The sequence below is a fragment of the Parasteatoda tepidariorum genome, chromosome X2 (assembly GCF_043381705.1).
Source record: "Parasteatoda tepidariorum isolate YZ-2023 chromosome X2, CAS_Ptep_4.0, whole genome shotgun sequence".
NCBI lineage: Eukaryota > Metazoa > Arthropoda > Arachnida > Araneae > Theridiidae > Parasteatoda > Parasteatoda tepidariorum.
In genome coordinates this window covers 27,859,729-27,874,963 of record NC_092215.1, presented here as the reverse complement: position 1 = coordinate 27,874,963, position 15,235 = coordinate 27,859,729, and the positions used below count along the sequence as shown (strand labels likewise).

The following is a 15,235-nucleotide window of genomic DNA, read 5'->3' as shown; positions in this document are numbered from 1 at the left end:
CTATTATTATTCCTCATAATATTAATTTATATATGGTTGGCACTTTGTTTATTGATTATTTTAAAATTTCAAACAACTGACTACAGTGTGATATTCTTACCTCATTAGAAGAGCAGGAATTTTCAGAAGGATTACTTATTTCAGGTGAAAGGAAAATATCTGCAGTGAAGCAAAATTTATCACACAATTCTGATTTCATTGTAACTGGCTATAGAGAATGCAGAGAGAAAAAAATTTACAATTTCAGAAAAATATTTACGGTAAAAAAGTTTAAGCATATTATGAGGAAAATTAATTATAGAAAATTAAACACGCTTTATGAGAAATTAATGTAAAATTATTATTGAATTGTTCGCAAAGTGATTTCATTTTTTCCCAACCAAAAACTTCCTTTTAATTTTTCAGTCAATTTCACACTTAAGCTGCATAATCATTATATATTTTGACAGCTGATACAGTAAGGCTTGTTTGTGAAAAAAAAGTTCTAAGGTTCTAGTAAAATAAGTTCTAGTTAAAAAAGGGTTCTACGCAGTAGTTTCTAATTGGAGCCTTTTCAAGTATGAAAAGTGAAAAGTAGAATTTTCAGCATATTTTTCTTTTTTACTATCGAAAAATGTATAAATGCTGTTCAAGCAAAGAAAAAATTATCCGATGGATGTGTATGGAGAAGATGTATTCGTTGTATTGGTCAGTGATAAAACTGATTTGAAACATTTCGATACGGCAAGCAAAATTTCGATCCAGCAAGCAAAATTTCGATTACGATGCACAATGATGCACCACGCCGTCTTAAGCTGACGAAGACAAAATGAAGGTAATAGTTGATGCAAACCTAAACAGCTCGTGAAGATCATGAGACATCAGATTTATCGAATTTGACCGTTCGTGATCATTTGCAAAGCCTTAGATTTAATCTCAAAGTTTGACATATGGATTCTTCAAGTTCTTACGGAAAGAAATTTGTGCCGTCACATTGACGTCTGTGATTTAATTATCAAATATCAAGAAAATTATCCATATTTAAAGCGCATGATCACCTAAGACGAGAAACGGTTTGCCTATAACACTGTTCTGTACACAGTTCTGTACTTCTGTGCAGTCAAAAATCCCTTGAATCAGTTCTTTGCCAGCAAAGAAAAAAATTTTATGCCCCTGGAATTATGCTACTTCCAGAAAAAAATGGCAAAGGTTATTGGATCTGAATGGACAATATATGATTCAATTAAATATTTATTCACTATAATAATGTAAGTCTGTCATATTTTTAAAAAAATTAATTTACTTAAAGAACAACCCAATAATATAAGTCGATCAGTTGCAAAATTGCTCAGCACCATGCAGAATTTTTTTACCCACTTGAATTGAAAATAACTTGTTTACAAACAGGCTTTCATTCTGCTCTGTATTTTTTACAGACTACGAAAATAACTTAGATTACAAACAGTCATACATTTTGCTCTATTCTTTACAGGAAGCAAAAGTACCTTCAATTGCAGAAGTTATTTCATTTAGAAAAATTAGAATGGTACGAGATTTGCAACTGGACGTCTCATATGATGATATTAAATAAAATAGAAAAAAAAATACTTGAAAATTCGAATGCATCTCAAAATCATCAGGTTGGACATTCCATATCTGATTTGTGTAAGTGGTAGGTAAATCGGAAGGAGACAAGCATGTTCTCGGAAGAGTTTTTAGAAATGTTTCTTCCTGATTATAAAGAACTGATTGAATTCTACGTCCAGCATCTAAAACATTTCGAATCTCTTCTTCATTTCCACACTCGTAAGCACATCCAGATGAATAACTGTTCTGATATGTCGCTGTAATAAATAAAAAAAGAATAACAATTATTTTTTATTTTAGGTACCAGAAAGTTTATAAATTCAGACTCTCTCTAAAAGTGCCAAAAAATAATGTAATTTAAATAAAAACGAATGGAATTACTTTTTAATTTCAGATACCAGAAAGTGTATAAATTCATACTCTTTCTAAAAGTGCCAAAAATAATTTTAATTTAAATGAAAAAGAATGGACTAAATCAAAAAACAAGGTGAATAAAGAATAAATGAAAGTGCAGAAATGAGCATACTATAGTTTCAGTTCTTTAAACAAGAACCTTTCTCAATGTCTAAACACCAAATGATGTTTGAAAAGTAAAAAGACAAACACGAGCAAAGTGATTTAACCAATAGGAACAGAGGACCAAGTTTGAACTAGATAATAACAAAAGGATCTAAGGATCTATCTGACGGCAAGGGGACTCTAACACACAGTCCGTCTACCACTGAGGATATTTTGCGTCATCTTTGTTGTTGGTTCAAGCTGGCTGCGGAATTCGTATCGAGCAGTCATTGCTGGGATTCGAACCCAGTTACTTCATTGGGAGACGAGTGTTTTATCCCTTGAGCCAACACGAAGCACCCGACAGTTTTATCGTGCATTCGTCTCTATTATAAACACGGGAAGTCTACGGCTATTGGGATTCGAACTCACGACTACTAGGATATGGACCGACACCCTACCAGCCAAACTTTCCCTGCCTCCAAATTGTTTTACAACACCTGATTGATAGAATGTGGCAATAATGGCTGTTCTTACTTTCCTAACCCGCTAAATATGCACAAATCGAGTATATAGGCGTCAGGATCTTGCTAAATATAATATTTTACATTAGGAACTAAGACATGTTTCCTATATTTATGTAAACTTTCCTTTTTTAACTTATAGAACTCAGTTAGAAAGATACAATTGTATGATGTAATTAATGTATAAGAGAATTATTCCTTGGTTAGACACATAATTTATGTGAATATAAAAAATGAAACAATTCAAATTACCTCTGTTTGAAGTTGAGAAACTTTCTCTATTTGCTCCTCTGAATTCTTCGGAATTATAAGATACACAAAGGTTCTTTTCAGAATCAATAAGAAATTTTTGTTTTGTATTGAAGGGTATTAAATTTAAATCCAATATATCAGCTCCGTAATTTTCTAGGCTTTGGTGGATATGACGCTTTTCCCACTTCCAGAACAGCATATCAATATACGCATGCAGAGAATAATAGATTGGATCAAAAGGACTGTCTAGAAAATTTAAAAAATATATACTTTTAATTCAATAAAACCAAAACACGAGTATTAAACAGTGTGACTGGTGATTGTATTATATACTCTCTCTGCCATATAACAACTGTGTCAGATGGATATATTTCGCGAATTGTATACATTAATTAATATGATTCAATCGTGTCTCCTGAATATCAATATTTGCATGTAGAGAATAATAGATTGAATCACAAGGACTATCTAGAAAATTTTAAAGAAATATATACTTTTAATTCAATTAACTAAAACATGAATATTATACAGTGTGACATGTGATTGTATTACATTACTATCTAGAAAATTTTAAAGAAATATGTACTTTTAATTCAATTAACTAAAACATGAGTATTATACAGTGTGACATGTGATTGTGTGACATGTAACAACAGTGTCAGATGGATATATCTCGTGAATTCTATGCATTAATTAATATGATTCAATCGTGTCCCCTGAATATCAATATTCTCATATAGAGAATAATAGATTGGATCAAAAAATTTTAAAGAAATATGTACTTCGCTTTATTGTACTGCTTTTAAATCATTTATAACTCAAAAAATCAGTATGTAACATCTGCTATACAGCAGTTCTCACTCTGTTTATCAATGTTTCTGCTGAAAAGTAATTTTTTACGCAAAGGAAAAAATTATATATAGTAGTTTGAGTTGTATCCAATGCTCTTATTTGCTAAAAACTAAGTATAAAAAATAAATAAAATATGTCAGTAACAGCAAAATGAAAATTTAGAGATATTCCTATGCTAATTTATTTTTCTCTATTATTACATAATAACTATTTCTAACGAATAATTAAACAATGGCATTTATTTGGACGCAAAAGCTATCGTAAAACTTTATTAATGCAAAATCATTGTAAATTGACAAATGAATTACACTGATTTTGAATTTTACAGCACCGTTGCAACTGAAGTTCTTGGAGGTATACATTCGCATATTTTGTTTACAACTAATTTATTCTTTGACACATTATCCAGGGTGTTCCGCAATCCTCACCGTCAATATGTATTTACGTTTTTTTTTTCTTTAATCATTGTCAAAAATGAAGTTAAAATTATTTACCCATTAGAAATATCTCAAATTAACGCAGTGACAAAACAAAAACGTTGTCAAGATTTAGATAAATTATTATTGAGGAAATTGTGATTAAAGTTCTAAAAATCTCCTCGATTGGTAGAGGACATTAAGATGAGGTTGAAAGCAATAATCGCTACTTATAAACATTAAACTGGCTTAAATATTTTTATCCCATCTTCCTCACTAGTAATTTGGCAGATTTCGATCACGTTGTTTTTTTTTTCTATTTAAGTTTATTTATTTTTTTCAGGGATTCTTAAAATATACGTTATTGCCCATGATTACGAAACATCATGTATACATATCAATGATTGGAATAGTGCTTAGTTGGCTTCTACGGAAAGAAGCATTGGTGCTTTGCAAGCTTTCTCTTTATGTATTTTTTCTTAATTAATAGTTTATTGTTATTATGATCCTGTCACGTGATTGATCTTCAACTCTTTGCACCTAGATACACTGTTCTTATTCACCAATCATCTCCCATTAATGTAATATTGTTTATCCTTACCATACAATTAATAAATGACAGATAAAGTATTTTTTATGGAATCAAAATGAAAACACAAAATTAAACTTACTGGTAGTTTCCATATCCCCTCCTATAAAATTATGCAAATAACTAGAAATTCCTTGAAGCGCTGTCGTGAATTTCATAAAATCTGGTTTTGTTAAAGCTAAAGCTAGATCTATCATAGTTGGTGAATTTCCGTTTGTTTTTACTTTTCTTGTAATGCAAGGTGTCCAAGCAATTTCGGTATTTGGAATGAAACGTTCTTGACAACCATTTTCATTGCAATGTGCTGACCCAAAGAAATCTGGTCTCCAAATTATTGAAGATGATAAATTACCAGCATCCAAAGAAAAATCAAAATAAGGAATGGTGATGGAACAATTCCATTCTTGCAAATGTCTCTCAACAGTTCTAAGAAAGTATCGATTCCAGAATAGGAAATATTGAGGAGAGTTTGCGTGCATCACGTGGGTAACATATAAATTTCTGAAAGATGTCCACAAACTTTTATCCTTTCCTTCATAGAGATGAGATATTGCTTTTTGGTATTCAAGGCGTTCAGCATAGCTCAGGTCACGAATTTCTCGGCGTATGTTCAGAGAGGGACAACTAAGAAGAAAATAATAAAAATGGGATATTAACTTGTCTATCACCTCCAAAATCCTTCGAAAAATTAGAATCAAAATAGATTCAAAAAATTTTATTATATCTTAGCACCAAAAATGGTTGCAACTACTTTACACCAAAAGTGGTGCAATGAAACAAACTCTTGGTGTATCAAACATCATGGACAATTCTTAGTTTTGTTAAACGCCTGGAATGTTCTTATATATTTCAGTTCGTGTTCAGTAGTTGCCACCATTTTTAGTGTTCAGTAACACTAAAACTTATAAGTTATAACAGATGTATAAAAATTTTCACTAAACTGTAACTATATTTATTCACTAAACTCCATAAAGAGAGATGAAAGAAGAAAAGAAATCGAAAAAATGAAAAATAAGAAAAAGCTTTAAATATAAACAGAGTAGAAAAATTTTTCCTCGAATATTAAAGCTTATTGATATAATTCCTAGAGTATACTCTTTTAAACATAAAGGTTATTTTTTAACCCGAAATCATAAAGGAAAATAATTTAATTTTTAAACCAAAATTTTTTGCATATTTATATGCCTTGAAACGCCATCTTTATGGTTATAAAGTGATAGTTATAAATTTCATTGTAAGTTTCAATAACTAAACGTTTCTTCATAAAATATTCAAATTGAACTACCCCATAAAAAAAAATTTCTTATTGATTTTCAAAATTATCTCCTTATCTTAATTGTTATCATACTTCCTTGTTTTTTTTTTTTTCATGTTTTGCAATAAAAAGCAGAAAAATGAAATGAAATAAAATAAATGCCCTACAGAATTTTGATAACAAAAGAAGCGATAAAAGTACTGTGTTTATTTTTATGTCCCGTCTTATTATTCTTTTAAAATATATTCGAGTAAAATAAACATTATAATTTGACTTATACTTGATCTAATAATCGGAAAGAATTGTCAATGGATAGAAACTGAGGTATGTAGAGAATTTACAAATTGGCATTGTTGTGCACATAAATATGAATACAACTAATATATTTTTTTTTAAAACTTAGGTTTAACTCTTAGGACTAATTTAGGACTAATAGATCAAAATTAATGCAGAACTCTATTTACATGAATCGAGTGATAATTTAATAAACATGAATGTATCTTAAGGCTAATATAAATGAATTTATTGATAGCTTAAATATGGAAGCCCCGATTATATCAATCGATGTTCAAAATTTCTGAAATGGTAGTCAACTTACGTGCATGAGATATGTTCATCTAAACATTCACATTTGTCGCATCCAAATGAAAATTCTGATCCAGGACTATATAGAGATATTCCTGTATGGCAAACTTTTGATGCTATCATTCCACAGCCTTCAGGGGGACATTTTATTCCTGGATAATAGCCTAAGACTTCCACATTTTCATCATGACACAAAACTTGGCAATTTTTCATTGTTTCAGCCTGCATATAGTATATAGATAATTGGAAAATGTCTTAGTTATGTTCACACACTGATAGCTGAAATCAGTCTTTACAGTAGTAACATGTTAAAATGCGAAATATCTAAAGAATACTAGATACCGAAATCAGTTTTTACAGTAATAACATGTAAAAATGAGAAATGTCTGTAGAATACTAGAAGCCGAAATCGGTTTTTACGGTAGTAACATGTTAAAATGTGAAATGTCTAAGGAATACTAGAAGCAAAAATCAGTTTTTACAGTAGTAATTTGTTAAAATGTAAAATGTCTAAAGAACACTGATGGAAGCCGAAATCAGTTTTTACAGAAGTAACATATAAAAATGAGAAATGTCTAAAGAATACTAGGATCCGAAATCAGTTTTTACGATAGTATCATGTTAAAATTTGAAATGTCTAAAGAACACAAGAAGCTGAAAACGAAATGTCTAAAGAATAGAAGCCGAAGTCAGTTTTTAAAGTAGTAACATGTTAAAATGTGAAATGTCTAAGGAGTATTAGAAAGTCGAACTCAGATTTTCGAATAGTAACATGCTGAAATGTGAAAAGTCTAAAAAGCGCTAGAAGTCGAGATCAGTTTTTACAGTACTAACATGTTAAAATGTGAAGAGTCTAAAAGCATTCATAATTCTACGTTTTTAAGAGGAGATTAAAAAAAATCGAAGTTTGAACCTAATGTCGGCTATTCAGAGTAACGTTTAGTTAGAACCCGTACTTACTACATGTATGGCAGTAAATAACCAATCGGATCCAGCGCTCGAATCCCCAGATCAATGAAAGCGAATTGATTAATCACTGAATTAATAAATAAGCATATCTAGTGTCTAGTCACCGAGCCTATGAATAAACTAAATCAGTGAATCAATGAAAGAGCGGATCAAGGAATTAGTGATTATTTGACCTGAATTATTCATTAGTTGGCAGGTTTATTGATTCGTTAGCCCACTAATTCACTATTTTATTAATTCACCGACTCATTGTTCCCTCTGATTCATCAACTCGCTCATTCTATGATTCTATGATCTTACTCGATATTTTGTTTACTCGTTGATTCGTTACTTCGTTTAATCGTTGATTCGAGGGTATTTAATTCACTGATTAACTCTTTAAAATATTGGTTTTTCAATTCACTTATTTATCAATATTCCCATTCAACAATTGACTGATTTATTGATTCACTTATTTTTAAAAAATTAGCCGATTTATTTATCGTTTTGTTCAGTCGTATTTTTCTACCTTTATACCTATTTTATTATGAGTAATTTAGTTACGAACTGTTACACGTATAGTAAGAACATATTTACAGTAAGCCAGATTTTGATTCGGGTCTTTCCTATACTGTAAAAAAATTTCTAAAAATAAAGAAAGAAAACCGAGAATTTTAGTAAAAGTACATAAGTGCTTGTTTAAACGCACATAACCCAATTTCACGTAAACAGATTTACAAAAAACGCAGTGTTCCCGAATATTTCTCCAAAAGTATTTTCTTTCAGATATTTCAATGTATATTGTTGTTTATTTCATAGCCAGGTAATCACCCATGAGCGTGGTGGGTAGAGGCTTCGCCTACTACGTCATCGAGTTGGGTTCGTCGACCCCTTTTAAAAGCTGGTTACTTGATTGATTAGCACGTTCTTCGATCATGCCTTTGTCCTCCAATCGTCCCCACTCTTATATAATATCTCTGTCGGTTAAAGAACCGAAAATGTCTGCAAGTCGGGAAATATTTACTGATTTTTACAAGCTTCATTTGTGAAAATTTACTAAACCTTCTGTGAATATTTTTCTGTTTTTCTTAGGAAGATTTTCCGTTTTCAATTCTCTTTAATTTTACATGATACTCCTAATAAAAGATTTTCAGTAAATTCTCATGTAAAATAGTCACGTCTCCGTAGTAAGAAAACGGAATTGGGAATGATTATGTGTGCTTCGCAATATCACTAGAAATTATGCTTAAAAATGGATTTCGGCTGTTTAGAGTAACATATTTAATTAAATGTTTAAAAATTTGTATTACCTGGCAAATTACATCGTGTAAATCTCCTATCTTCATACGGTAACAGCAAGTTCCTTGTAAGCATGACGAAGAACACTCCTCAAAAGTCGTGAAGGTTGAACCATTTTCAAAACAGCCTAAAAAGTTTTGCTTGATTAATAGTGATGAGATTGGCTCATATTGAACGGAAATCTGGCTCAATTTCACATCGTAATTAAGGTTCTAACAAATTTAAACCATCTAAATTATTCAACACGCAAGAAGGGAAAATTTTTCGAAGAGTGTAACGTGTAGCGCAGAATGTTGTAGCATTTTTCTTTTAACCTCTTTAAGAATTAACTAACAGCTCCAAATGTCTACACTATTTTTGACAAGAACTCACAAAATATATATTAAAGGTATCTTGCATACGTATTGTTAAAATAGTAAATCGGAGGAAAATTAAATGCGTAGTATTTTCTGCTTTCATGAAAATATTTATTTTAAGAAAATGCTAATTAATGTATATGAAAGCAATAATTTTTCCAACATTTTAACCAGTACATTCCTTTTTTTCGATGCATGTTTCATTTAAACAATGGTGATACCTTATTTAATCTATAAATTCTTTTAAAACTATTTGTTACATGCATTCTAAAATCACCCATTAAAGATGGCGTTTGGGGAGTTCGCTGTATTATTCAATTTATGTATGATACATTATTATGACTATTTTTTTTTCATTTTATAGTTTTTAGTTATAATTCTTTGAGATTCTTTTAAAAATTATTTGTCTTATCTGAGGAACTAGAATAATACAGAAAAAAAGTGGAACATTTTTATTTATTTATTAAAACTGCTTCCATTAGTGTTTCTTTTTTATCTATTTTTTTTTATTTCGACTACTTTTCCCATTAATCTATTAAGATCATTTTTTTTTTTTTCGGTTTTGAGTACTTTTCCTACTGGTTCATTAAATATTGGGGAATTTTAAGCTCTTAGATTAGGAAAAACAAAACAAAAATCGCCGTTGGATTAAAGGGATTTACTCTTCAAAAGTTTTGCATATTTAGGGATTTGCTTTATTACCCCCCCCCTCCAAAAAAAGTAATAAATAAAGTGATATATTGAAAAAATATTTGTATTCGGTGGAGAAAGCGAAATTGTTTTTTTTTTTCAATTGATTCATAATCTTCTAAAAATAATCAAAAAAAAATTATATGAAGAATTTTAATAAAATAATAAACAGTAATAATTTAAAAATACCATTTTGAAATCAGAAATTGTTTTAAATGCTAAAAACAAAAAAATGCTGGGGGAAAATTAAATTAAAATTAGGATAATTTTAATTCAAATTAGCAATAAATTATTAATATTACAGTAAAATATTTTCATTTATATCAAAAATCAAAAACATAACTGTTTTAAAGTTTTCGCATTTTGATTTATTTTTAAATGGCTCGCAGAAGATTTGTGAACAAGCTATACGTTATTAAGAAATGATGCATGCAACATCACAAATTAGGTTAAAAAAATATATTCATAATAAAAATTCGATGCATGTATTAAAAAAATTTTCAAAAACGTGCCTTGAACCATCTTAAAAAAGGGATCTAAGACTTTGAAACAAATATTCAACTTACATAATAAATATTGATGCATGCAACATCACAAATTAAGTTAAAAAGATATATTCATAATAAAAATTCGATGCATGTATTAAAAAAATTTTTAAAATTTATCTTGGACCATCTAAAAAAAGGGATCTAAGACTTTGAAACAAATATTCAACTTACATAATAAATATTCCCAAGATACTGAAGTGATAAGATATTACTTAATTAAAACTTCATTCACTTCAAAAGTATACAAATTGGAACTTATATCGAACAAACAAGACGCGCTTTAAAATTTAAACTTAAGGAACACGATAGATATGTCCGCTATCAAGAATGTGAGAAATTATTAATTGCTGCGCATTGTTGGAATCTTGGGCATAAATTCAATTTTGAAAATGCCAAAATTATTTCCACCCCAGTCACATCAGCTCAACTTGATGTGCTGATTCCTTTATTAATGACATTAGTTCCTCACCACCTCTCCATAGCGCTTGGAAATGCATTTTACTCTGATTTGGGCATCTCAGCCACTGTGGTTTTTCTTGTTCCATTTTTCATCTTTTTTCTCTCATGACTACTGTGGTTTTTCTATTTTTTGTTCCTCGTGTTAATTTTTCTATTTTTTTGAAATTCAACGTTATTGAATTTCAAAACACTTTTGTTTCTCCTCATTCACGTCTGTCAAGTCTTGAAAAGGGGCGCCTTTTTTGGAGCGCTTGAAACATTTTGGCTGTTATTTCAAATTTGTATATTTTTGAAGCGAGTGAAGTTTTTAATCAAGCAATTCAGCTTACCTGTTTTTGTTGATTTACACTGATTTGAGTAGGAATCAAAGAACCAAATAGACTGATTATGATTGCAGTTATTTCCTGTTCTAGTAGGAGTGCAACTAGTAATTGATTGTTCACACAATGGACCTGAAAATCCATTTGGACAATCACATTGAACTGAATGGCTTCCAAGAGAATTCATACAAGCCCCACCATTCAAACAAGTATTTTCATTACATTGAAGTTCACAGTGAGATGAATGGAAAGATGTATAGCAATTTATTCTATGATTCTGAAGGGGAAAAAATATGTCTTTTAAATAATGAGATTGACAAATCAAAAAGTGTTAAAGTTATTTAATTAATTATAATTGATTATCGCTAATTAAACTTTTATTGAAATTCTTTTTTAAAAGAAAAAGACTAAGTTCAATATAAATTTGTATACACTGAGGATAAATATTTTAAAGACAAGCACACTGTAAAAAATTGATGCTTAAATGTCATGAAGCGTCCCTCATTTTTGACGAAACCGTTTCTTGCTATATGCTACGAGTGAATATTTCGTCAAAGTGTCGAAATAATTATCATGGAAACGAATTTCGTCGAAATTAAAGAAATATTTTGTTATTCGATTTTTTTACCAAAAAAGTCGTGGTGCACAAAGTATCTAACTTTTCTAATAATCTCTTTATCGTGGGCACCATATAAGAGGATTAATGTCACCCTGACAACACAAGACACAAGTCAAAATTCTTAGTTTTTCCATCAAAACATTTTGATGGTTTATGTTAGTTTCAGTGCAATTCATGATGGTCCAACATCATTTGATGGTCACCATCATCCAACATTTTCCATTATGCATGATTCATGGAATTTTTTAATACACCAACAGACTTCCATCATTCCATGATGGAAAACGCTACTTTAATGCTATGATGGTTAACCATCAGGAGAAGTTTGATTCTTATCGACCAATAATCCATGATAATTCGTGGTGGTCAACGATGGTTCCAACTATTCCATTTTTATGATTGTTTAATGGGAATTCTTGCTGGTTCTCAGGAATATAACATCAAAACAGTTTGGGTCTTTTATGTTGGACCATCATAAATCTGTCCGAATTCCTACATTAAGATGATGGTTGTTCATGATCGTTCCAACATTTAATTTCTAAGATACTGTGATGGAAATTCGTGATGGTCCATAATGGTACAACAATGCATTTTTATTGATGGGTTAATAATATTTATTGTTGGTTCAGCAGGAATATACCATCAAAATATTTTTTTAAATGTTGTTCCATCAAAAATTAGTCCGAATTCATACATTGGGGTGATGGTAGTTCAAGATCATTCCAACATTTGATTTCTACCATGTAGCAAAAAGACTTGATTATAGCATAAGAACTTTATTTTCGATCGTCTATTATTCTAGTTTCGCCACATGACCAAATTACTTTTATAATTAACGAAATATAGCTCAAGGAATGATATAATAGGTAAATTTATTGATTTAAAATATTTCTGTTCCCTGTAACCTTTTTTCTAATGACAGTTGATCAAAGGAAAAAATATTGGTTAATTAATTTGAAATCAGTACTTGAGTTGAACAATATTTTGAATCATTTGATTCGAATAACGCGAGTCACCATTGTTTGTTTACGTCACTTTATTTGCATCACTGATCCGAATCACTTTATTCGAATAGAGATCTGAATCACTTGAATTGAATCAGAGTTAAAAATCACTGGGCTCAAATCAGTGATCATCATCACTTGTTTGGAACAGTAATTTGAATCACTTGATTTAAATAAGCAATCCGATGGTTTGATACGATTCAGCGACCCATATCACTTAATTTAAACCACTCTTTTGAATCAGTTGTTTACTTTTACAGATCACTGATCCGAATCACATGATTTAAATCAGTGATACAACTCACTTTATAGGAATTCTTCGACGGACTTGCTTGATACATATCACTTGATTAGGATAATGGTTTAAATCGCGTGATTCGAAGCACCAAACAACTGATCTGAATAGTTATTTGAATTAGTTTATTCAAATCACTGATCCGAATTCCATGATTTGAATCTCTAATCTGAATCACTGATCCAAAAAGTAATTTGAATCACTTGGTTTCAATCTAATCACCTGAATTAAATTAGTAATCCAAATCACTTGATGAATAATTTTTTTGAATATTAATTTGAATCATTCGATTTAAATCATTGTGGTGAATCATCTGATTCAAGTACCTATCCCGAATCACATGATTTGAATCACTTATCCAAATCACTTCATTCGAATCATTGATCCGAATCACATAATTCAAATCATTAATCCGAATCACTTGATTCAGATCACTGATCTGAATACTTTATTTGAATATGAGATCTGAATTACGTGATTCAAATAAGTGATTCAATAATCAACGATCAATAAAAATATGAATAACAAGCATTTATTATCATTTTTATTATCTAGGATAATAAATATGTATTCTTGATTGCCTTTTGTCTGCTATAATGGTTAAAAACTATATTTTAAAAAAAAATCGCGAAAGATATAAGTTTTAATAAATGTCTAGTCTTGAATGAAGTTCGTTCTTTGTAATGATTTTATATTATTAAGATAAAGATTTCCGTTTTTTGTTTGATTTTAAAAATGGTTTGAGAATATTTTTTCTGAAAAAAAAATTTTATATTTACCTCACACCTGCATGTTGTACATGGATCTGGATACCATATATCTCCATTAGCATAAAATATGCCTCCTGATTGGCAGTGTTGAATAACTCCACACTGGCCGGATAAAGAATTTACTTCTAACTGTAATTCTGTATTCTAAAATGACAAAATTGATTACCAAAAAACCCATCAAAATGTATAAATATTTTAAGCGTAGTTATCGATAACCACAAATAAATGAGTATACGCTACCTGAGTCAACACATCCACACGGTTTTTTATAAATAGTCCGATCTGACCACTATGAAGGTAAACCAATTTATAAAAGAGTCATTTAATAGAAAATCTAGTAAAAATAAAAAAGTGGTAGCAAATATATGGCTAATTTTTTTTAAAATTTTATGAATATTATTGGTTTGTCTCATTTACTTGTCAACCCCTACAGATTCGATTCTCAAATATATATGATAAATTTCTCTCAAGTATTTTTAACACAGAATTTGGGTTCATGCACACAACTGGTACATATTTTAAACTAGACAATAAACGTAGACTACTAATAAAAAACCGTGTAGAGGCTTTCTGATGTAGAAGGTGATAGCTGAGTCTGTTTTGACAGCTGCACTAAGAAAAAAAAGTATGGTCTAAACTACCAAAATTTGGTAAAATTAACCATGTTTCTGGCTCAATGAGAACACCAAAAAGCTTGGCAATTTTACCAAAGCGCTTTGGTAATTATTTTGGTAAAAGTAATAATAAAGTATGGTTTTAATAATATAAGATAAAATTTAGTAAAATTTGGTAATTTTATCATGATACCTTAGAGCATGACATAAAAACCATTTATTCTGTTAAATTTACTTTACAGTTTTGTATTTTTTACTAAATGAATCAGTGTGTAATCATTGTTACCACACATTCAATAAATGTGTGATAATAAGAACTATAATTTTGAAAACCTGAATTTCCGGAGAACTGTTATCATATGAACGAAAGAATTACCAAATGAATAGTTTAAATGCTGTAAATTTTGGGATTTACTACCAAAATTATTGTTTTAGTTGTTTTTTGCCGGAAATGTCATTAACATTGAAACGGTAATTTAACTAGAATTTTATCTCCGTGTAATATAGCTTCAAAAATAGTATAGCTTTATTCCCTATAAAAAAAAATTTAACAATTAAATATGCATGAATAAATAAATACAGCTGTGAAAATGAGAGTTAAACCAAAGTACTCAAACGGCATCAGTTTCCAAAATAAAAATTGTCCCAAAATGAAAGTTCAAAAAATTGAACACATCATTTTATAAGACTTGTATGCAATCTCACAGGCAAATGAAACGTAAATCAACTTATAAAACAGCTATAACTTTTTTTAATTGATTCTATTACTATATATT

At 29.8% G+C, this 15,235-nt stretch overlaps 1 protein-coding gene across 1 annotated transcript in view; it reads right to left on the bottom strand.

Annotated features, from left to right (window-relative positions):
• The window catches only part of LOC107439018 (kielin/chordin-like protein), a gene marked incomplete in the record, with an annotated part of 149,883 nt that overhangs the window by 120,821 nt on the left and 13,827 nt on the right, over positions 1-15,235 (bottom strand). Inside the window, 8 exon segments of the mRNA XM_071188088.1 lie at positions 101-208; positions 1,588-1,823; positions 2,841-3,086; positions 4,780-5,321; positions 6,551-6,759; positions 8,796-8,911; positions 11,167-11,434; positions 13,855-13,989. Coding sequence (XP_071044189.1) covers positions 101-208; positions 1,588-1,823; positions 2,841-3,086; positions 4,780-5,321; positions 6,551-6,759; positions 8,796-8,911; positions 11,167-11,434; positions 13,855-13,989 — 1,860 coding nt within the window.